Source organism: Mastacembelus armatus, chromosome 12 (genome assembly GCF_900324485.2).
Source record: "Mastacembelus armatus chromosome 12, fMasArm1.2, whole genome shotgun sequence".
NCBI lineage: Eukaryota > Metazoa > Chordata > Actinopteri > Synbranchiformes > Mastacembelidae > Mastacembelus > Mastacembelus armatus.
Genome location: NC_046644.1, coordinates 6,168,877 through 6,193,292, shown reverse-complemented (window position 1 = coordinate 6,193,292; position 24,416 = coordinate 6,168,877). Strand labels below are relative to the sequence as shown.

At 42.0% G+C, this 24,416-nt stretch overlaps 1 protein-coding gene across 2 annotated transcripts; it reads right to left on the bottom strand.

Annotated features, from left to right (window-relative positions):
• Window positions 1–626: 626 nt before the first annotated feature.
• On the bottom strand, window positions 627–23,393 carry tsc1b (TSC complex subunit 1b). 2 transcript variants are annotated; one of them, XM_026297405.1, is made up of 23 exons: window positions 23,274–23,393; window positions 23,088–23,172; window positions 18,160–18,374; window positions 17,888–17,991; window positions 17,166–17,318; window positions 16,106–16,250; window positions 15,667–15,821; window positions 15,499–15,572; window positions 15,229–15,407; window positions 14,832–14,950; window positions 12,906–13,071; window positions 12,669–12,790; window positions 11,937–12,030; window positions 11,476–11,583; window positions 10,325–10,961; window positions 8,043–8,086; window positions 6,978–7,144; window positions 6,482–6,664; window positions 6,240–6,350; window positions 4,905–5,027; window positions 3,978–4,165; window positions 3,409–3,582; window positions 627–2,954 (listed from the first exon to the last, which is right to left on the bottom strand). In XM_026297405.1, exons 3-23 carry the CDS (start codon window positions 18,266–18,268, stop codon window positions 2,285–2,287), a joined length of 3,825 nt encoding a protein of 1,274 aa, XP_026153190.1. In that variant the 5' UTR covers window positions 18,269–18,374; window positions 23,088–23,172; window positions 23,274–23,393; the 3' UTR covers window positions 627–2,284. The 2 variants fall into 2 exon arrangements, with proteins under 2 accessions (XP_026153190.1, XP_026153191.1); XM_026297406.2 differs by having other exon boundaries at window positions 23,088–23,322.
• Window positions 23,394–24,416: the final 1,023 nt, after the last annotated feature.

Below are 24,416 nucleotides of genomic sequence, written 5' to 3'. Positions count from 1 at the left end.
GTTTTCCTTTTGTAAATCTGTGTAATAGGCTAAAATGTATAGCAGAACTAAAACCAGTGTCTTGACTGGGTGTTTTTTTAATTACTGGGTCTGTTTCAGAAGCAGGCCAGAGTATGTTTAAAAGTTGACATTTGAGCAAATACAGTTTCAGATTTTGGGAATATAAACATGTTGCTGCTAATTTAACGACTCACCAACCTCAGTGTTTGATAAAAACCTGTTAATTATTTTAATATCTTTAACTATACTGTCTATGAAATTCACAAAATAGAGCAGGCAGGGGTGTCTTATGTCTTATTTTGTTCAATCGACAATTCAAAACTTAATATTAAACTTAATATTACTCACGTGGCAAATCCTTATATGTGACAAAGGTTGGTTTCAGTAATGTTTGATAATTTTACTTGGGATCATTTTAATTTCCTGTTACTATTCAGTTAATCACGTAGCCATTTTAGCTTTATCGTTTGCACCTGTGCTCCCATGTCCAGGTGGATCATACACCAGAGCTCAGTCCCACAAACTCAGTCCTCACTGATCAAATTGACAAAACCTTTTGATGCTGCATTTTAACAGAAGTACAAACCATATGGAGGGACATGCATAAAAGAAGCAAAACTCAAGCATTGTAGTGCAAAACATCAAAGACGATCTTTATTGTTCACAGTTAAACACAAGCCACTGCTTTAAGAACTTCCTTTTTTTTTGCCATTTTGTCCTAGTCTCTCCAGCTCCGGTCAGAGTCCTGGTTTCTTCCGTTTGTGCTGATCGTACCTTCTGTCTTGGTTTGCTGTAGTTACTACGGTTGGCATTTAAAGTGGATTGTTGAACATGCTTTGGATAGCGAGGCAGAAGGAAATGACAGCAGGAGTTCCCAGTGGACAACAGGATTTAGACGAGTTTCAAAAGCCAGTTTAATTCTAATACTCAAAAGCACAGAGGTAACGCAATGTTTGTCAGACCTGTAGGAGGATAACCTATTGGACAAGACATTGTTGGTCTTCCTTGCTGTACGTAGCAGCTGAGCATAAAATGAAAAGCAACACTTCTTTTTAGAGATGTTTGAATTCAGCTAGAACCTAATCTTCTCATGGCACTGCCAAAATGATCAGTTGGTAGTCTTTACCAAAAAAAGCTGAAAACAGAGTTAATTTTTTAACTGTGCCACTTGCCAGGTCTGATTCAAATTTTGAATACAATTTTTCTTGTGAGCATCCTTCATTAAGGAATAAAAAAAAAAAATAAAAAAAATATGTGTGACAGTGAAATTTATAAAAATGCAATAAAAAAAAAACGTTATCGGTTTCTAAATTTCATACTTTCATCCTTGCTTCTTTAATGAAATATGAGAATATACACCCTCGCACAAAAATATTCTCACTGATGTATTTTAAACAAAAACCAGAGGGAGTTTTGTATGGAAAGGTTACTCTTCCAATTCAAGGGAGCAGCAATAATGTCACATAAAGTTTCCCCAGTCAACATGACTCAACAGAAATATTTTGGCCCACGGTCAACACCAACAGACGACATGTTTGACAAGACAAAACATAAAGAGATGGCAGCTTTTAAATGATTAAGGGCCAGTTTACTCCTGCCTATTGGTATTGACTTCAGCAGATAATTTAGGTTTGGTTTGTTCAAGGTTTGTGACGGTATCTACATTTTCCGCCTCCACCCGGAAATATATGAGGTGAATGGAATTGTATTTGTAGTGCTGACAGCATTAAAATAATGACATCTCACATTTTTAACAGTAACTCGTCTTTCTTCATTACTCTGGACGATCCATAGACCTTGCTGTGACCTTTTTTTGAAGGAACTATTTCTTCTATAGGAAGCAATTCCAATCAAAACTCTTCACTGGGAGGTGTCAAGATTATCTTTTCTGCATGGCGGATACAGCTGAGGTGATGGAGAGCAATTTGTACATATTTGTAATCTAGTGGATCTGGCCCTTTAAATTTCACTCAGTGTGTGTTATAACCAACACTGATCCCCTCCTGTCGGTGTATGTTTGTCTCATAACCAAATTCATACTATCTTCACTGGTAACATACCAACTTTTTGTTATTGTCACCTTGCTGAAATTGTCAGGAGATTGAATCAGTATGAAAAAAAAAAAAAACGGGGAAATCCTGTTGTCCACTCAGGGGAATGGAACAAATAACACTGAATTTCAAAGAGTTGCTGACGTGTTACTCTTTTGCTGATTTGTAGCTCTTCTCCATCATTAAACTGCAGCTTCTAATTGTCGCCCGTGTCCCGGCTCAGTTCTCTATCTCTAACTGTGCTCATGATGTGTTTCATTGTAGTCCATGATCTTCAGCTGCTGCTGCCGGGGGCGACCTGGCCCTGCCTGACCCCGCCCTCCACCAGACCCCACCACTGCCTTCCTTCGGGGGCTTTCCTGGCTGGAAGCCCGCTTGGGTTCAGATGGGGACTCCTTGGTGGGCACAGTGAGAGGGGTGACAGGAGGTGGGGTGGGGGACAGCGTTGGGATGGAGGAAGGTGCAGGGCCGATGGGGACAATATAACCTGTGCAAGGCGGCTCCACGCACAGCTCAGTCTTCAGGTCGTGTGCAAGGCCGGCCAGGCGTGGAGGAGGTTGTTCCTCATCACACTGGCTCTCGCTCTTGTTGCGGAACAGCTCGCGCGCCCTCATGCCGAGAAAGCTCTTGGCGCTGGGGTAGGAGCCCACAGTGAGCGGCGCGTCAGAGGGGGGCAGGGGCGTGAGTGGGTTGGCATGGGGGCATGAAAGAGAGGGCTCTACCAGCAGGGGTGGGGTCAGGTCCTGGCTGCCGTTGACAGAGTTGGCTGTCGACTTGGAGGAGTTGCTCCCCTTTGTTTGCCCTGGTGATAAAATGCTGCCATTGTCCCGGGACGACTCCTGTGGTGGTCTGCTGTCCATCCCCTCGACATGAGTTTTGCTTGGTCCATCTGCCATCATGACACTGCGGAGGACAAAATGATTGCAATCATCCAAACAATATCTTATAAATACAGAAGTGCAAGCATACATTAATTACATTAGAAATACATTATAAAATCTGTCTTAGCGTTGGTGTCACTTGTTACAAAAGTTGCTGCATTTTAGACCCCTTATGATGGTACACTTTCCATTCCTCTCATCTTCTTTGTGACAAAGAGAAGACATTTACTACTTCAGAGTGCAGACAATTAATGTACTGTGGTCATTAACATGTCAGTAAGACAATGTGACAATCTTTGTTCTTCTTACATAATAATGGACAGTTTAAACCTTAGTAAAATGACTAACTGAAAATGTGTCAAATTCTGTAGTAAATTCAGCAAAGCAGCCCTAAGATAATACCACGCAGACTGGACTAAAACCAAATAAATCCATTACTCGCTGAAATTAAAACAGCTGTGTGTTTGGAGCCGAACCTGGAGTCAGCAGGGATGTGCAGGTCACCTCTGCCACCTGGTGGTGAGATGGAGGCAGTGCTGGCTGGAGCCTCCATCTCCACTCTGCTGTAGAGCTGCAGGAGCTCAGTCTGCAGCAGCTGAGTGATTCTCCTCTGAGCCTGATACCTGCTGTCTGAGGCCTGCAGCTCCGCCCTAAACAGAGAGACAAGACAGGAGCAAGGAAAAAGACAAAGAGGCAGAGAGAACATGAGAGCAGACATGGAAGAAATGGAGCAAAGCAAAGAGAAATACACAAGAGATTGTACGAAGTGTGACAGACAAGAAAGAGAGACTAATTGCAGATGCTGGCACAGAAACAGCTGACTGTATCTGCTGCTCCACACAAACAAAACTATGATCTCTGATCTACTTGATGTCCTTCTGATGGTGTTAAACATGTGTCACAAACATTAAAATACTTATGTCTTTTTTTATTATTTGCAGTTTTTCCCATTTTGTGCCATATAGTTATGACCATTTGTGTCAAAGACAACTGCAAATTTTGAGGACTTGGAGGTTTAAACTAATTCTGACAAAGCGGCACTCACTTTGCTTGACATTTTACGTCCTCGAGGAACTTCTTTTGCTCTACGATGAGGTGTTCCTTCTTGGAGAGGTGCGTCTCCAGCTCGGCGACTCTCTGCTGTGCTGCCTCCAGTTTCTGACCCTGAACTAGCAGACTCTGCCTCAGCGTCTCCACCTCTTTCCCATAGGACACCTGCAGCATCTGGGCCTCCTGGATAGTGGGTAGTTGTTCAGATCAGAACAAAGTGAATAAAGAACCTCAAAATGTAACGGTGAAACATATTTTTCTACTGTACTGATGAACACAGTAGGCCATTTCTAATCTGTAAATTATAATAACACAAGTGCCAAATTCCCAAAAGTGGGCAGTATTGATCTGTAGGGTGTGGAAACATTGAAACACTAGAATTATAGTGGTAGCCTGGCTCAAGAGTGTGGCTGCAGCTAAACACTGATTAGGTGATAATTTTCTGAATTTTTTCTTTTAGTCCTTTAAAATGTGAGGAACCGACATACAAAATGCAGATCACAACTTTCTATTGGATCTAATATTACATCTCTCAGACTGAAATGTTTTAACTAATTATTCATCCAACCTTATTATCTTGTTTACAATTATCATATTACGATCACACTTTTGCCCCTCCTCCTCAGAAAAAGCAGCTGTAGCTGTGAGTGACTTTATCTACCAGAGCTGATGCTGCAGCGAAGCTGAAAATGCTTTAGTGGGGCAGTCTGACTAGACACGCAACAAAAACTCACTTAGTGTCCCTTTATTCACCTCAGTTTGCTGTCTCCGCCATCATCTGCATCTGTCTCACACACAGACACACACACAGACACACACACAGACACACACACAGACACACACACAGACACACACACAGACACACACACAGACACACACACAGACACACACACAGACACACACACACCCCTGTCCACCATACCTTTGTATTATCTGCGCCTGCGTGCTGTAGCTCCTGCATGGACAGCTTATGTGCCTCCCCGAGGAGCAGCAGCTGCTTGTTCAGGAAACTCATCTGCTGCTGGGTGCTTTCACTGTTGCTCAGCTGAAGGACACATGAGACAAGCATTGATGAGCGAGAGGGCAAAACGGCAATTATGTTGTAGATCAGACCTGTCCAGAAAGATTTGGGAATACATCAACAACAAGTGAGAAGTAATGATCACCAAATTTAGTATGGTGCAAATACCTCCTCAAGAAAGGGAGGTATTTGTTCGAAACAAATTCCAATTTATGACAGAATTTACTCTGTGCTCAACGTAAAAGAGGAACACTATGCTTAGCCATATTATGAAAAATATCTTTAGAAATCAGTCCTCAAGCCATGACACTATAAATAAAATCCTTTTGTCGACTGCATGGGTGTTGTCTGATTTGAACTGCCAGCTTCCTGAATCAACGGCTCTTTGTTAGCCAGGATTTGGGTTCAGTCTGGGCCAGAGGAGGAACACAGACTTCAGATAAACCCCAGGAGGCAGAAAAACACCAAGACCTCCTGTGCCGCTGACCCAAAAATAAAGAGGAGAGACAATGTCTCCAAGGCAACCGAGCCCTGGGACAATCTGCGGTTCATACAGAGGTGGCAGGACAAGCAAGGGGGCATGTGCTGTTGGAAATCCCTGATTCTCAGATAACTGTTTTCTGACACACACACACACACACACGTTATAAAGATGCTGTACAAATAAGAGTGACTGGTATTGAATTACAACGCACCATTACGTAAACAGCCAGATGAAGCCAGACAGGAGCTACACATTCCATGTCTGAAAGGGACTTTAATTAATTCTGTGACCAAATTGAAACTGAATTAATTAATTATAATATCCATCCATCATCTATACCCACTTATTCCTTAACCAGGGTCACAGGGATCAGCTGGAGCCTATCCCAGCTCTCTTTGGGTGAAAGGCAGGGGTACACCCTGGACAGGTCACCAGTCCATCACAGGGCCACATAGAGACAAACAACCTCACACACTCACACTCACTCCTATGGGCAATTTAGAGTCACCAATCAACCTGACATACATGTTTTTGGACTGTGGGAGGAAACCAGAGTACCTGGAGAAAACCCACACAAACTCCACACAGGAAGGTCCCTGATGGGTTTCAAACCAGGAACCTTCTTGCTGTGAGGCAACAATAGTAACCACTAAAACACCATTCTGCCCACTTAATTCTAATAATAATAACTGCAATAATCTACCAACTTACTCAACTTAGACCATGGATCAGGCCGTTTTGTTTTTTTTTACCTTGACAGTCATCTGGTTGAGTAAGTGACCCGTGTGGCAGACTTTGTTGTTGGCCCTCTGAAGCTCCGCCTCTAGTTCATCCATCCTTTTCTGACACTCCTGTAACTTAATCTGAAGATGCAAATCAGATTTTTAACAAAGTATCTTAAATTTGCACTGTATTATTCTGATTGGGTTGTGACTGATACAGTTTTGTATCTATGTAAACCTGGGTGCATATGTGTGTGTGTGTGTGTGTGTACCTGAAGCTCCTGGTTCTTGGTGTAGTAATCGTCTCGGCCCTGCTGCAACTGTCTGATCTGACTGTGCAACCTGGTGACCACCGTTTCCCGGTCATCCCACAGCTGCCTGTACCGCTGCTGCTCCACCTGCAGGCTCTCCCTCAGAGACAGGATGTCCACACTCTGCAGGTTCAGCTGGTCCTTCTGCATGAACACACACACACACACACATGCACTTTCTCTCAAAAAGGTCAGCTATTCTTTTAGTGAAAGCAGAGAAGGACTAAGAATCACTAAGTCTTTCAGTTAACTGTGCTGAAGTACCCCCTCCTGTTTCATTCCTCGAGACTAAGCAGCCTTCATGGCATCTTTGGAACCCTCAGTTGTTGAAAACCCCTGAATTGCTGAAATAAAACTGTTCCCTGTTACCTGCAGCAGATGACACTCAACTCTCAACTTATTTAACAGCTGGAGTTAAAAATTAAACAATCTGTCTAATGAGTCCATGGAAACTTACCATAGCGTTGTTCTGCTCCTCCAGCGCAGTGGCATTGATGATGCGTCGGAGGAGGCGTCGGTTACGGACGGCGTGCTGCTCCCTCTTGTAGCGCTCGTACAGCAGCTGGTTGTGCAGCAGGAGCAGCTGGCTGCGCAGTGTGTGAAGCTCGTCCAGCGGAGCCGAGCCTGGGGAGGCCACGATAATAACGCTGTAATTAACGTAGTCACACGCTCACACACTACTAGAAATGACAGTAAGTGTGGAAGATCAAAACAGCACAGATAAGGTTTTGAGGATATAATAGGCCAAATAACTGTATAATACGAAGCTGGGGGTTTTGCTGAGTTATAAACCCAGAAAGGTTGCATATTTCATGCATATTTCATATTACTTTATAACTGATTGTGAAGATGTTTCTAAACTTCAGCTGATATGTCACATATATTGACTAAAAACTAGACGAAACAAAACATTTACCTGAGATTTAATTAACAGAGCACGTCTGCATTTTTAAAATCATAATGACAACTGCAATTACTAAAGATACTATTTGACCACTTTCCTCCCAAAGAAAAGTTTTGTGTTATTTATATCTTTTAAAAATGGCCAGAATTTTTTAAAAACTGTGCCAGGAATATATAAATTTATGAGCACCACTGTTTCACTTGTTTTTTGGCTCACGGTCCAGCCTCCCACTAAATTCCACCAGTGTGTTTCAGAGATATCTCGATAAACAGGATGGAAAACATAACCTCATTGGCAGAAGTAACAAGTACAAAAAAATCACAATGTTTCTATTTTGCTGTGAGCTGCAGCTGGGGAGGATTGGATTCTTCCTGAGGTTGTCTAAGCACATACAGAAAGCTAAATACAAGGAGAAGAAATCATTAACGGCCAACCTTCAATTTTCTAAGGACATTCAGGTTCCGCATGTCTGTGGGAACTTTGTCCAGCTTGGAAATGTATTAACATGCTGTTCATGTCTCAGAGCTCGTGATGAATCACTAGTCATGCCTGAAGAATACTCTGTCTGTGGCCTTTATAACAGCTTTTTGTATCAGTGCTGTGGTGGGAGTACTTTACCTCCAAAGTGCGTCCAGTCAGCTGACTTACTTGGCAAAGGTAACCTGTAAAACAGAGAGAAGGGAATAAAAAAACGATTTTCTGTTTACTGCTGCAAGAGATTCAACAAGACTCACCACAATTGCTGAGACCAGCCATGGACAGCACTGTTTAAACAACTGTGATACTGTTCCCTATACGGTGGCAAACATGATGATGACAGAAAACAAATTATCTGCAATACAGAACAAAAATGCTAAAAATATTAGACAAGTTTTCCTCTTAATATATTGTGGTTTATAACTGTCAATGCATAAGTCAAACAGTCTGTCATGGCATAAAATACTTTTGGGAAATGCTGCTGTTTTTACATTTTGATTTCAGTATGAATTTAAAAAAAGATGCCAACAAGCTGCTGGGTCTAAATTTACACTGAAGCATATATATCAAGTATTATTTCAACTAAAACAAGTTAAGATTGTTTGCCCAGTGATGATATTACTCACACTTTCGGCTATTACGTTACTGAATCAGAGGACTGCTCAATGTGTGTGTGTGTGTGTGTGTAAAGAAGTGGGGCGGCAGATTCAGGACAATGTCATACTTGTTCTCAGCAGGGTCTTTTCTTTGGGCTGCAGTAATGGAGTGGAAAGAAACCAGGCAGGCTCTGCACAGTAAACAGCTCAACGCTCAGAGTTTGGTCAGTGTGTTCAGCATAAGCTGACAGGTCTAGAGAGCAGAATTTTAGTGAATCATCTACATGTGCAAGGTGTGTGCTTCGCTGAGGACTGGCTGTAGAAGGAATGCTGAAAACAATGATCTAGTATCGCAACAAATTTAACTGAAATCTGCTCACTTTATTTAAGTGGTTTAGAGAAATCAGAGAAAATAGAAGTTATTGTATTTGGGCCTAAAAATCTCAGAAATAACTTTTCTAAAACTATAGCTACTTTAGATGGCATAGCCCTGGCCTCCAGCACTACTGTGAAAAACCTTGGAGTTATCTTTGACCAGAACATGCCCTTTAACAAACACATAAAACAAATCTCTAGAACTGCATTCTTTCACCTGTGCAACATTTCCAAAATTAGGAACACCCTGTCTCAAAACGATGCAGAAAAACTAGTCCATGCATTTGTTATCTCAAGGCTAGATTACTGTAACTCATTACTATCTGGATGTCCCAATAATCTCCATAAAAAGCCTCCAGTTAATCCAGAATGCTGCAGCCAGAGTCCTGACAGGAACTAGCAAGACAGATCATATTTCTCCTATATTGGCTTCTCTTCATTGGCTCGCTGTAAAATACAGAATAGAATTTAAAACTCTTCTTCTCATATACAAATCCCTTCATGATCAAGCTCCTTCAGACCTTAAAGACCTCATAGTACCATATTATCCCAATAGACCACTTCACTCTCAGAGTGCAGGTCTACCTGTGGTTCCCAGAGTTTCCAAAAGCAGACTGGGAGGCAGAGCCTTTAGCTATCAAGCTCCTCTCCTGTGGAACCAGCTCCCAGTCTGGGTTCAGGAGGCAGACACTCTCTGTACTTTTAAGGCTAGACTTAAAACCTTCCTCTTTGACAAAGCGTATAGTTAGGGCTGGCTTCAGGTAACCCTGAACCATCCCTTAGTTAGTTATGCTGCTATAGGCCTAGACTGCCTGAGGACCATCGGTGCACTGAGCTCCCCTACCCTAACCCCCCCCCCCCCCCCCTCTTCCTCTCATCCCCCCTCTTCCTCTCATCCCCCCTCTTCCTCTCATCCCCCCTCTTCCTCTCATCCCCCCTCACATGTATATTCCACCATTGAATGTCACTAACCTTATGCTCTCTCTCTCCCTCTCTCTCTCTGTACCTTCTGCAGGTGTCCCTGGTCCTGGAGCTGTTTATCGCTGATGTGCAGTTACTGGCCCCACCAACCTGCAGTGTCTATTTGTTGTTTATTGTTGCTGTTCTTTTCTCTCTCCTCTATCCACTCACCCCAACCGGTCGAGGCAGATGGCCGCCCAAACTGAGCCCGGTTCTGCTGGAGGTTTTTTCTTCCATTAAAGGGAGTTTTTCCTCTCCACTGTCACCAAGTGCTGCTCATAAGGGATTTGTTGGGTTTTTTGTTTTTGTAAAGTGCGTTGAAATGATTTGTATTGTGATTTGGCGCTATACAAATAAATTGAATTGAATTGAATTGGTTTATCTGTATCTGACTAGGTCAAAATGCCTTGGTAGAGGTAGAGTAATAAACCCAGAAAACAACCCTGGTCAAGCAATTGAATTGCACTGAAACTAAAGCTAAAGGGCCCTCACCTCTTGAGAACTTTATCGTGGGCATCACTCCCCTGCTGAACAAGGCGATCCAGCACCTCCAGTGGTGAAGCACCAACCACCCCTTCCTCCTCTCCATCCTCCAAGCCCTCCTCCCGCTGTGACAGCCTCTCCATTGCCGCCTTGTGCACTGCCTCGAACGTCTTCTGCCCCACGAAAAGCGAGGCTGCCCTGGGCAGAGCCAGGTCAAAAAACGACTCATATGGCACTGGGGCCGGGGTCTTGCTGCACGGGCTCGGGGAGAACATCCCGAACTTTCCTACCTCATCATCTGGGATGCAGGGGCTTTGGTGCAGGTGGTGATCTATGGGGGTGAAACCTGATTGGAAAGACCAGGACTGCTCGAGGCTAATGGCTGAACTCCTGCTGTCTCCTCCTGCTCCTCTTTCACTGCCCACACCACTTGTATTCGCAGTGTTCTCCGATTTGTCTGGTGTTGATACAACATTGTGGGTGTCCCGGGCTGGGCCTCCCAGCTGGGTGGTGGACAGGCTCTTGGGTTGTGCCTGGCCTCCAGTCAGGGTCTCAGTGGTGCGATAGAAAGAGAAGTCAAAGCCTCTCAGGACTGATAGCTCCTGCTTGTCTTCAGTGATCTTCAGCAGCTCCTCCGTGATGGCAGCTGCAGCAGAAACAGCATATGGAGAATTGTAGTGGAGTTAAACCTGTATGTATGTTCTGAATGTCAATGTCTGTGCTTAAATATTTCTACATTCACAATAGGCATCAGGTACCTAAGGTCCCACAACTGTGAACTGAATGAAAATAGGTTTTTGGGGGTTTTGTTTAAGCAGCCAGATTTGGCAACAGATCTCCAGCCGTTTGGCAGATGCTTTTATCCAAGGTGGCTTTTAGCAATGTAGGCGTATTTATTTTTAGTACAAGTCGCTCAAGTGGGATTTAAACCAATAACTATGCAGAGCTAGGTAAACACACAGATATAAACAGGGATGTGGATATTTAATCTAAGAGCTCAGGCTCATTTAACTTAACAGGAGACTTACAATGCAAATTTTACATTCAACATGATTTGGTTACGGTGAAGTATTTCCTTTAAGACGATGAGCCCAGTTTGACCTGTGCTTTCCACGCTGAGTCACACAGTGACTGGATCTGGTCCTATGATCGATACTCACCCTCTTCCCTCTCTTTCTCTGTTCTCAGCTGAAGCTCCAGCTCCTGTTTCTTCATGAAGACAGACAGCTCCGTCAAAGTCATGGACACGTTCTCAGCAGCTCCTGCATCTTGGGAACAAATGTACAGCAAGTATCACAACTATGAGTAGAATGTCAGAGAGATAATGATTCCAGAATGAAAACCAACTGAACTATAATCACACCTCTGATAATTATTTTGGGAAAGATGATTACATGTTTGCACATCAAGATTAACACACAAACACTGGAGCTCAATTGCTGGTAAATGAGACCTGACCTGTATCCAAATGATATTCATTCTAATCTGGTTGGTCCCATTGTATTGCAACAGGTTTAAGGTATGTGTCAAATGACTCATCGCTAGTTAACTGTTGTGGACCCACTATCAGTTCTGCGACGTGCAGACCTGGAATTTTAGTGCAATAAATCACGTGACCAACCTCTGTTTGATGTTATTTCTGCACTCCTCTCTGTCTCTTTCACTGGATCCTGTCTGACCAGTGCAGGCTTACTGCTGTCTCCCTGTCGACGCTCCTGAAATTTCACAGTTAACAGTTTCATTTTGGAGTGTATTATGGATTCATTTCAGAACACAAGACAGTGGATTTCTCTTTTATCTGGTTCTTCAGGGGTTTTTACAGAATAGAAACACATGCAAATGAGGATGGGATGCTCTTATCCTCCACTACTGCATTTTTATGCAAATCACAGGAAAACAAGTTCACAATCGCTGAATGATTGACAGATACAAGTTTAGCCCATTCGGCTTTTTACATTTATGTATATACCCGAATATCATCTATTGCTTAGAACCAAAAATACTACCACCAGTATTTCAACTCTTTTCTTCATTTCCTTACTTCTGGGTGCTAAATCAAAACACTAAAATCACATTTGACAAATAAATGTGTGGCCTGCTTTGACAGAAATGAGTTTTCAAGATGACAGAAGCCAAGATAATTTATCTGGAGGTGCCTGTCATGAAATTTATTAAAACATTTCTGGTGATGAATCATCACAATCTATCCACCAGCCTTTGCTAACTCTGTCACACTGAAAAAATTCTTTTAAAACTCAGCCCAAGAACAACTATTATTTAAAAAATAGCATAAACGACAACTGTTCATTATAAACTCCCTCATGACACATTTCACAATGATGAGAGAGCATACCTTTCGAGGTGGACTGGACTGGACTGTGTTGGTAGGTAGGGAGATAATGGGGAAGTCGTCTGATAGGGTTGGAGGTGGGGAAGAGGTGGCCGGAGTGCTGGAGGCAGGTGTTCCTTTCCCTCCTGCTCAGATCAAAACCATCAACAGTCAGTCGAGAAGAAAACTACAAAGTGTCACTCAGGTACAAAGTTAACTGACAGCAGAGTTAAAATTTATTATGATGGTGTACATCTTGACCTGATGTGCAGTGGAAGCGGCTGGGAAGGTGCGAGGCACTGTGGGAGAGCTCTAAGTTGGGCGACATGCCCCTGGAGGAGGGGGGCGTGGCCATGCCACACAATGACGAGGGGCTCCACAGAGGGTCCTTCCCACCACAGGAAGTGTTGAATTCACAGGTGGAGTTCTGCAAAGAAACAGACACAGCTGCAAATTTATTACAAATGTGACATGTATGGAATTAGATACCAGACAATAACAACTGTAAGTCTATAAAACTTGATTTTTGAGGAAATAATGATAATGAATAATCGCAGAAAGCTATGTTGCAGATAATCAGGCCGTCACCTCCATCCACGAGCTGTGACTGAAGAGGGAACACCGACCTACACTTCTTTGGCCGCTATTATGATTATTCTGTTACCATTTCCTCAAAAATGCAAGTTTTACAAAGACATGCCTTCATACCACATGCACACACACAGTATCTATTTTCTAAATTTATTACGGGCCAGCTTCAGAGCATTTCAGTCTCCAGGCACAACAGCCCTGGCAACAGCAGCTGGCCAGTAAGAACAAAGTGCAATAACAGCCACTCAAAAGTAACAGGCCAATGACGACACAGTCCTGTGACAGTCAGCCCATATTAGCCAATGAGGACATGATCCTGTAACACCCGCCCTCATGAGACTTTTGTGCCAGAACTGAAACGGAAAAAATGAGAACTAAAAAAAAAAAAAAAAAAAAAAAAAACAATTAAATATAAAACTGAAACTGAAAAACAGAAAAATGAAACTGAGAAATTCCAAATTGAAACTGACAATTTTTAAACTGTAAACTGGAAAAAAATTAGACTTGAAACTGAAAAAAAAAGAAAAAGAAAAGAAAAAAAAACTCTCAGTTTCCTAATTTCTGTTCAGTCTCATATCTCATTCCATAGACATGTAAACAAAGACAAAACACACAGCAAAGTGTCCACTGGGCTTAAAGGAATTGTTCAACATTTTTGGGAAAGAAATGTATAAAAAAAATAAAATGAAAAGTGTCTAATATGAAATCACACCAAGCTTATCTTAGCACAAACACTGAAAACATTAATTAGCCAGGCTAGCTGATGTCCCTGCTGGGTCTGGTCTTTAAGCTGAGCTAAGCTAACATTGACAGCTGACTGTAACTCCTTACTGAACAGACATATCTTGCAAAGTGTTGAACTGCTCACTGCATTATATGCAATGCCTGATTAATCGTATATCACACCCAACGAAAGTGAAATTCAAGTCATCTATATTCATGTCAGCTTACCCAAATCACAGAGCGCATATTTCAATCACTCTGGAGCTCTGGTTCTAGGTGTTTCTATGGTTCTGAGATAATAGCCTCTGAAAATAGTAACTTATTTAAGTAATTTAAGATGCAGCTTTTGCCCACATGGCAGTTCTCCCATGTTTCCTAGAACATCCATCTGTCTGGGACGAGGCGAGTGTTAATGCAGAGACAAATCCTTAGACAAATCCTTAGACAGACCCCAGGGGGCAGAAAAATACCCCTCTCTTGTGTGGCTGGCCCAATAACTTAAAGGAAGAGACAGTACCTCCAATGCAACCAGTCCTTGGGCGTGTCTACAGAGAGGTGAAGAGGCTGGGGGGTAGGGCATATTTTCCTGAAAAATGGCTGCTGACTGTCCAAACCACTTCCTCTCTCCCTCCTTAAATAACATGCCGACAGTAGCTGTTCTGATTAAGGGCATTGAAGCAATTTTGGACAGAAGGAATAAGCTTCCTACGTCTGTGATATATGGAGTGTAAACATGCCGTGTACAACAGCCAGGAGCCAACAGATAATGAGCAATGTGGTTATTTCATTTAACCTCCAATTATCAGTTACTCCCCAATCTCATGTATTAAACCAGCCTCGGACAGCATCAGCCCATGCTATGGATGATCTTACCTGACGTCTGGCGGACTGTGGGCTGCGGTAGGAGGACTGTGACCCTGAGAAGGGGGGCAAGGACAGGGGCGGGGGTAGAGGCTGCCGTGGAGTCGAGAACGGGGTTGAAGAAGAGCTTCCTGTTGTCAAGAAGACAAAACATCTGATTAGTCTTCAAATGGATGCAGCTAGCAGCCTGTGGTCTTTGCTCTTCTGGACACCACTGCTCTGTGTTTGGCTCTATCATTTTCATTATTGACAACAAATGATGCTATGCTTTAATTGATGAATAGCAGCTAATCAACTAACCAGCACAGAAAAGCTAAATGGTTTGACCAAAACCAGTGACACTATTTTACTATGATCATTTATCCAGTATCCATCCATTAGGGGTTTTATGCATGAGATGTTTTCTGACCATGGCTGCTGTGAAGGTCAGTGAATGGGCTGGAAGTGCAGTCTTGTGGTCGCAGGTGGATTTGGGGGTAAAAGTTCTCAGGCATGGTGGCATAGCCCTCCTCGCAGGAGGCCTCCTTGGGGTCTAGTGACACTTTGGCACATTCGATTACGATGTCATGGATTTCATACTTTTTCCACCTGAAACAAAGCACAGCATCATCAGCCAGAGTCAGAAAGAAGGTTAAAAACTAAATAGTTCTTTTGACAGACAGAACAGCATGGCACTTACCTTGTGGGGTCAAGCTCATGATCTTTCGTTCCTGTCACCAGTTCTGGGTGTATACGAACGTGTTCGAGCATGGGCTGAAGGTTAGACACAAAATTTCTGTTAGTAATTATTTTTGCTACACAAACTCTAATGCAGGGCATCAAACTCCAGGAGCAGCAGCAACATCACCTTGACTACCTCCTCAAAGGTTTTCATGTTCTCCTTCATACTGTAGTGTGATCGCAGGTAGGACACAAAGTTGCACGGGTACATGCCGTAGAGCCGATGGAAGAGTGAATAGACACTGGCGTGCAGGTGGATTAAGTAAACTTCTGAAACATGCCCTGAATGTACACAAAATATCAAAGATGGGGAAAAATACAAAACATGAAGTCTGCACTCACAAGTTGTCTTTCCTTTAACCAAATTTGATCCTTAGACTGTTGAATAATACAAGCAAACATAATATTTACTATGGTCTGTGGCTGTACAGTTAAACACAAAACATCTAAATGCATCTTGCCTTGTGCACTTACTACGTTGGTTAGCTGGGACTGTCCCATCTGAAATGAACATGTAGTTTTAACCTCTTACCCTGAAATGTTTTAAGACAACGAGAAATTCCTACCAGGATTCTTAAGGTTCCAGGATGCCAGGCGGCTGAATATGTCAAAATACTCCCAAAGGTGCTGTTTCCCAGCCTGAGGGATCATGGGCAGCAGAGTGATCAGCACCAGCACTCCAGTTATCAGCACCACTACATCTGTATCCGTCTGCCAAGAAACATCAAATGTTTTTGATACAAACTGTGATTATGAGGATGACTAAAAAATTCTAACTGAAACCCTTTAACCGATAAAGACTTCCTCCGTTTCTTGGTGTGTGTGAATGTCACCTCAAGGAGGAACATTTTTCCCCCCAAAATATTTTCTTGTTCTCCATTTATTTTGTTCAAATCATGAGTAAGTTTTGCTTCCCTTTTAGATTATACACAGCAAGATTTACAGATCTATTCCCGTGCAATTCTGCATTTATATTTTATATCTGCCCTTTGCTTTCCCTCTCTTCCTCCACAGCTGAGCTAGTGGGAAAATCTCTGGGCTTTATTTTTACTGACTTTTGCATAAACATGCTGGAGGGTCGTGTTTAAATTGGGTTTTAGAAATATGACAAACTGTATTTCACACGTTACAGCTGTTTAAGCAAGAATAAGAGTCCAGCTGAAAATGTAATCAAGGATTAGTAACCAAAAGTCTGAGCAGCAATACTGTAAACTTCACCTCTGTTTGGTTTGGGTAGGCAAACAGTGTTTCGGTAAGGAGCACTAATTGACAAAGCTAATCAATAACATCCTGTGCCAAACCTGTAACAAACTAGTTAGAATTCAACAACACACTTCTGGTGCTAGCCATTATTAAATATTTGGTGTGTAAAAACTGAAATGAAGCTGGTAAGACAGCCCTCAAGGATCAATGGAGATAAAATAAATCCAAATAAATATTCCCTTAAGTAGCTGTTAACTGACATGCTTAATACTTCATGTGCTGCCACAACATGCAGGACGCTTACAACACACAACACAAAGAAACTTTCACCAAGAGTCTAAATGCAGCTGGGTGAGAATGTCTAATCCTCATCTGTCCACACACACCTCTCAGCATCTTAACAAGCCATAACTGGGTTGTTACCTTTAGGCATTTGAGCAGCGAGTGCAGCAGAGGGTAGCGAGCGATCTTGTGGATCCAGGACGGTTGCTTGCGGATTACATGGCCGAGAAGGGTGAGGGTGGGCAGTCGGCAGACCTGTTTGGTCATGCACTCGTTCATCTTGTCCAGAAGGTGCTGTGAGGGAGGGCGAGACAGATCGGTGTTTAACATAAACGCTGTTGCAGACAGGTTGCTTAATTCAAACCATATGCATATACGTGGTGTGCTGTGCAGAGCATTCAAAGCTACAGAAAACTTCAAATAAAAGCTAAAAACAATTACTGTGATTCTATATGATCTCCAGTCCAGGAGTCCAAACCACAATGTGGCATTTCAGTTACATGCAAACAGAAGACTATAGGATGATCGCATCAAAGCCCCATATCAAGAAATCTGCTCTTTTTCATTCAAACAGCTACATTTATAATGTGTTTGTTGGAAACAGTAAATAAATCAGTTTTGAATACTGAAAGTATAGCAGTGGTTACACCAGAAAGTGAAATCTGCTTGTCCATGTGAAACAGGTGGCTTCCCATCTGCCAACAGCGTAAATTCATGTCAGAGTTTCCAATCGTTGAACATTTGCTTGGATTAATTTCACCTCCTCAAGGGGGATAGCCTGATCTTGGCAAAACCATTGGAACGAAGCCATTTCACAGTTTTAAATCCCGGTGTGACCAGCATTTTGCAGGAGTGTTTCTCACCTTATCATGTGGCTCTCTGACTGAGGAGAGGATATGTATGGCCTGGGCAGAGTTTGTTTCCAAGTAGTAGTCCACCAGGCCGTTCAGCAGCATGGACCCTCGCTCTTCAGGGAACACAGGAAGAATTATTTGAATGAGTTTGCTGAATTTGACAGAAAGACACATCAAATCAGAAACATTCTACCAACAGGCAGCTATGCCAAAAGAGGGCAGCTTATTAAGAGCACAGATAGATGCACCAAGCTGAAATGAAATGAAACAAGCAGCCCTACCAGTGCTGAGCTGCTCATTGATAAGGCCTCTGATCTCTTCGAGCTGGTGGAGGTCAGAGGTCTCCAAGAGCGGGAGAAGGTCCCCCACATTGGGCTGCTCCCTGGCCATGGTGGAGGCAGTGCTGGAGGTGGAGGCCGCTTCTCTCTCACGGTGTCTGTCCCTGGCTGCCTGGAGGACACCCGGGGCCACCCACCAATACAGTCTCCAGGCACCTCTACATCCACACCAAGACCATTTCAGAAACATTTTCCAAAATTAGCTTCAGATCTGAGCTGGGATTAGTGGTCACATGTACTCAGAGGCAGGTTTTGTGCAAAGGCATTTCTTCAAAGATGAAAAAAACCTATCCTTGAGGAGGTAATTGTTTCTTTATCTCCTTTACTTAAAGGATAAAGCCTCTGAAGAATAAAATGAACTACACTGTACGGTGATACGACGGCTCATTTTAAGGCAAATAGCTTAGTTCCCATGAGGTCAATCCATTAGACAACAGTGCGACATAACATACCATGAACCTGTTATTCTGCAGACTGCTCATAATGAACACAATGGTTTTTGCTGTAAGTACTGGTAAATCTCAGTGTTACTGAATTATGGAGAATAATCCTAATAACTTCCATTTAAGACCAATTTAACCATAACCTCAGTGAGGACTTGCACTTCTATTACATTTTTGGTTGAGAGTATTCATACACTGTTTTGTATTATTATTTGAAACAGTTACAGTGTAGTTACTGGTGAACACTAAAACATTTGTCATTACCACCACTGTGGTGCCCTCGATCGCAGTGAACACAACACAGACATATGATCATATTTTCAGTTGCAGACTGTAGTGTTAATTTCGTTAATGAAGGTGATAACGAAAAATCCTAAAACCTTTCTTTCAATGACTAGGATGAGCGAAGCTGCAAGTAGAGCAGAGTTACATGAGTTGTTACCTGGTTTCTAGACCTGTGGGATTTGGTATAAAGAAATTTCCATTTTGTAGTAATGTAATGACTAATAGTTAAAAAGAACATAACTTTTCATTGACAAATACTATAAAAGATGCAAATGACTAAAATGTGACTAAGACTAAGAAGTGTTTTCATCTAAAGACTAAGACTAACTCTAACATAGCTGCCAAAATTAACACTGTTCAGTTGACAATGGCAGTCTGGTCAGCAAACAGTCCATATCAGTTTATATTTCTGAGAACCATGATAATACATGTAACGTCATGGCTACATGATGAACAAAAGGGCAATATTCACCCTTTTTAGCTTTGGTTTTGGTCTCTATCAGAGGTCAACCGATGTGGATTTTTGCCAATGCCAATACTGATCTTTAGAAATCAATGCTGCTGATGGCTGATATTTGATGCCAATTTTATTTGGCTGATATGTTGGGCTGATTTTCTTTCTGGGTTTTGGAGCCCATTGCTCACTCAAGTTGAAGGCTCATTATTAGGGCTGCAACAACTAATCAATAAAATCGATTATTAAAATTCCTAGCAATGGGCGTATTTATTGATTAGTTAGGCCTAGTGATGTAGCTGTTTGTGGCACTTTTGCCATGGCAGAAGAGGATAAGAGTGAAATTGACATTTTCCATAAATAAGCTGTTTACACTATTATGTGGATAGTGGTGGAGCTTTGTTTTGTTTCTTTTTGTTCAGATAATTAGTCATCTAGTAAAATGATTATGGTTGTCAGACCAATTGACTTGTAACTTGTGCATCTCACTGAGCAGACAGACTTCTGTTGTTCTCTGATGTCAGTCCACAACAGATTTCACTATTCAGATTCACTGAAAACCTGACTGCTGAAACTATTATTTAAATAGTCATTTGTTGCAGCCCTATTCACTATCAATAACTTATAGTTTCAAAGTATCATTAGGTTATTTGCATTTTCTAGCTTAAAGTAACATTTCTTATCTAACTGATTAAATGTATGAAGAATTAGTTAGCCTCTACATGTCCACATCCACTGATGTCTGATACAAAGACAATTTGACTGACACAAGGGGCCGTGTCACACAGGTCACACAACACCACTACTTGGGGGCCTGCAGATGTGCCTAATTCAGCTTAATATGCACAGCAGCCCACCAATGATGATTATTGTAAGTCGGCCAGCTGACTAATCGGTCAACCTTTAGTCTCTATCATTTCCTTATTAGAATTTATAGAATTATAATGGCCTTTTAGGACAGGTTTTTGGAGCTTTTTGCTGACAATTGCTTGCTATGGGCAGTAAGAGATGCTATGTGAGCAGTGACAGTGACCCAAAACAGAAAAATTGTGGTCCGGTCAGCTAAACTAGAAACTCACTACAAAGCTTTGTTAAGCCTCGGGTAGTTACACTTTCAGTAAATACTGTAATACTGTAAATAACTGTAAGTTCATAAATAAGCAGCTGCTCCCCAACACGTAACTGTTTTATCTTAACCACAACATAACGAATGAACTTAAAAAAAATATATATATAAGCACCATATGCAGCCTCACAAACAACAGCAGGCCTAAACTATCACTCGGTTTTGGAATGGATTTAGCAAAATAAATTAATAACAGGCAGCCAATTATAATCCTCACTACTTACTACAATATCAATGTCCTGAATAAAGAGTAGAATTCAAGAGTGTTTACTGCTTCAGGTTATTAGTTATGCTGTTTATGATATATTTAGGGTAGATGCTGACTCAGTCATTCAAAATAAAGGAGGCCAGGGGAGCCGTGCAAATCTCCATCTGAAAAACAAGCATAAATAATCCTGATAGGCAGGTCATTAGCATCAGGATGTGTCCTGCACCCAGCAGCTTATTCCCTAACAGGGGTAATGAATCAGCACCAGAGATCAGCTCTACAGACCCCTTTCACCATTTAGGTCACAACACTCAACGTGCTAGAAAGCAATTAGCATCAAAATATGGCTAAACCTGGCTGTTTTCTGTTTACAGATTATTATTTTCATTAGTGCAAAATCCTAAATCTTTCAAAAGGTTAACAAAACTAAGGTAAGAAGAGCAAATTGAAAGAGTGAGACAATATGACATTTCTCAAGATTCAGTGTATTTTATCTTTTTCCATGAAAGTCAAATGTCAACTTAAATAAGCACTGCCCTCTGGAAAGAAACATTACAATATCAGTCTCCTCAAGCCACTCTCATTCATAACAAATCAAAACAAGATGAAATATATTCTTATTGGCTGATTCATAGATGAAGTCAGAGCACCACTGTCCCATTTCTCAAATAACTGCTCAGTCATGGGGTTGCTCGGAGTCAGGGAGTGGACAGTCAGGGACGGGTCAGCAGCACGAACACAAGCCACCCTCGGTGTGATCTCACACAGCTTTGGGAGCATTCGGGAGGACACAAAGAAGCTTTATGCAGCCTGAGCGCGTCATGTGCACGTTGGAAATTACATTTGGTAGCTAGTGCACGAGCTGTTACCAACAACCTCCTTCTCTCCGGCATTAATATTTTAAAGCAAGTAAAAAAAAAATAAATAAATAAAGACACAACAGCCCTCTGAGTCTATCTGAAGAAATAACAGTCATCAGCCCAACTGTTAGTTAGTTAGACAAACAGCAACTGGACCAAATTTAGTTTTAGGATGTTAATCACAATTATTTTCATTATCAATTGCAATTATTACTCTCAAGTATTTTATTATTATCATCAAATTAAGCTTTAAGCATTTTCATAAGTGAAAAATAATGCCTATAACATTTTCCCAGGCCCCATAAAATCCTCAAATTACACATAAATGATTTAATGACTTCAAATACAATGACCAAACTTTAACTTACTTTACATAGACCGGACAGTCTCTTGCCTGCTGCTAACACCTGGTTGAGTTCTGTAAGGTTGTTTGTACTAAGACATGAACCTCCAATGCACGGACACAGCTGACATCCATCCATCCATCATCTATACCCACTCATTCCTATTTAGGGTCAGAGGGATCTGCTGGAGCCTACAGCTGACATATTACTGAAATGAAATGCAGGATCTGCACCAAGAAATCTGCTATTGTACTAATTTTTGTAATGTCATCCAAAGCCCAACAGACACAGGTACCAATGATAGCACATGATGGCTCTGCTTCAGTAGATTATTATGCACAGTTTAGATTTGACTAATTTTAGGCTAATGATTAAATAGAAAATTCACTAATTTCCAGATTTTTGTCAGACCAAGGCTTTGATGCTCTTGTGATCTAAACATTTATGAATTATTTGTCAATTGCAAATGAAATTTTGAGCAATGTTTTGGTGTGTGTGTGTGTGTGGGCGGGTTGCACCTGTAAAATAAGCTGTAGGAAGCAGACGTGAGCCCCAGGAAACTGGGAGGTCAGACTGAAGCAGGCTGACAGAAAATGAATGAGTGATTTATCAAACGATGCCCAGCAGGTTTGGGGTTTAGCTGCAAAACCAAGGCAAGGAAACCTGATGCAGATAACTCACTGAGATAAACAATAAAGCATCAAATGAGCAAATGAAGCTCGGTGGTTCCACTGACTCCCTGAGAGCCGAGTCCGGACAGGCTGAGAGGACTGACCACTGTCGTAAACAACTCGGAGAACAATGGGCAGGCTCGGCTCTGCTTTATCCGATTATACAAACATTTGCCGCTCCGCTAGGACCCGGAGCCCCGATCTATGACCACAAAACCCGCTAATAAAACCCCCAAGACCCGCATGAAGCACCGGCGTCAGTTACATCCTTCACCGGATCTTTCCGAAAACAAGTCACCGCAGAGAGCTAACGCTAGCTGGGAGCAACGACTCACACTCGGTCGGGGACTCATCGTGTCTGTCAGCCGAGTTTGGTCGGCGGAGAAGCGAGCCGGACGACCCGTGTGCAGTAAAGGAGGTGAACCGCGGTGAGACTCGCTGTTAAAAAGACCACAGGTGTGAAAAACCGGAGCTGTTTACCTGTTAGAGCAGCTGCTCTCCACAGGGCGCCGCCATCTTGGACTCCTCACAGCCCACCCCACCGCAGTGCGCCTCCGCCGACAGCCTGCGTGCAAACGATCCCACAAGTTAGAGCCCGCCGGTCGCAGCCGCAGCGTTTGCAGATGATTTAGCAAGACAACACTCTAATCACTTTATTGTGTTTACCTCTGCTAAGTTAGAGGTGCTACTTCCATCTGTACTTCCCGCCAAGTTCTTCGCTCTGTTGCAAACCCAAGATTGTTTTCCCGTCTTCCCATTGGTGGAAGGATGAAGTGTGTGTAATGCGGCTTCGCGTGACCCACATGTGAAGAGCGCACGCGCACATTAGAATTGTTTTTTACCGGATGACTGATCAATAGGGGAAATAAAGATCGATATTGAGTCGATAAGAGGAAACAAAGATCGATATTGAGTCAAGTAGAGGAAACAAAGATCGATATTGAATCAAGTAGAGGAAACAAAGATCGATATTGAATCAAGTAGAGGAAACAAAGATCGATATTGAGTCAATAAGAGGAAATAAAGATCGATATTGAGTCAATAAGAGGAAATAAAGATCGATATTGAGTCGATAAGAGGAAACAAAGATCGATATTGAGTCAAGTAGAGGAAACAAAGATCGATATTGAATCAAGTAGAGGAAACAAAGATCGATATTGAGTCAATAAGAGGAAATAAAGATCGATATTGAGTCAATAAGAGGAAATATAGATCGATATTGAGTCAATTAGAGCAAACAAAGACCGATATTGAGTCGATAAGAGGAAACAAAGATCGATATTGAGTCAAGTAGAGGAAACAAAGATCGATATTGAATCAAGTAGAGGAAACAAAGATCGATATTGAGTCAATAAGAGGAAATAAAGATCGATATTGAGTCAATAAGAGGAAATATAGATCGATATTGAGTCAATTAGAGCAAACAAAGACCGATATTGAGTCAATAAGAGGAAATATAGATCGATATTGAGTCAATTAGAGGAAACAAAGACCGATATTGAGTCAATAAGAGGAAATAAAGATCGATAGTGAGTCGATAAGAGGAAACAAAGATCGATATTGCGTCAAGTAGAGGAAACAAAGATCGATATTGAGTCAAGTAGAGGAAACAAAGATCGATATTGAGTCAATAAGAGGAAATAAAGATCGATAGTGAGTCGATAAGAGGAAACAAAGATCGATATTGCGTCAAGTAGAGGAAACAAAGATCGATATTGCGTCAAGTAGAGGAAACAAAGATCGATATTGAGTCAAGTAGAGCAAACAAAGACCGATATTGAGTCAATAAGAGGAAATATAGATCGATAT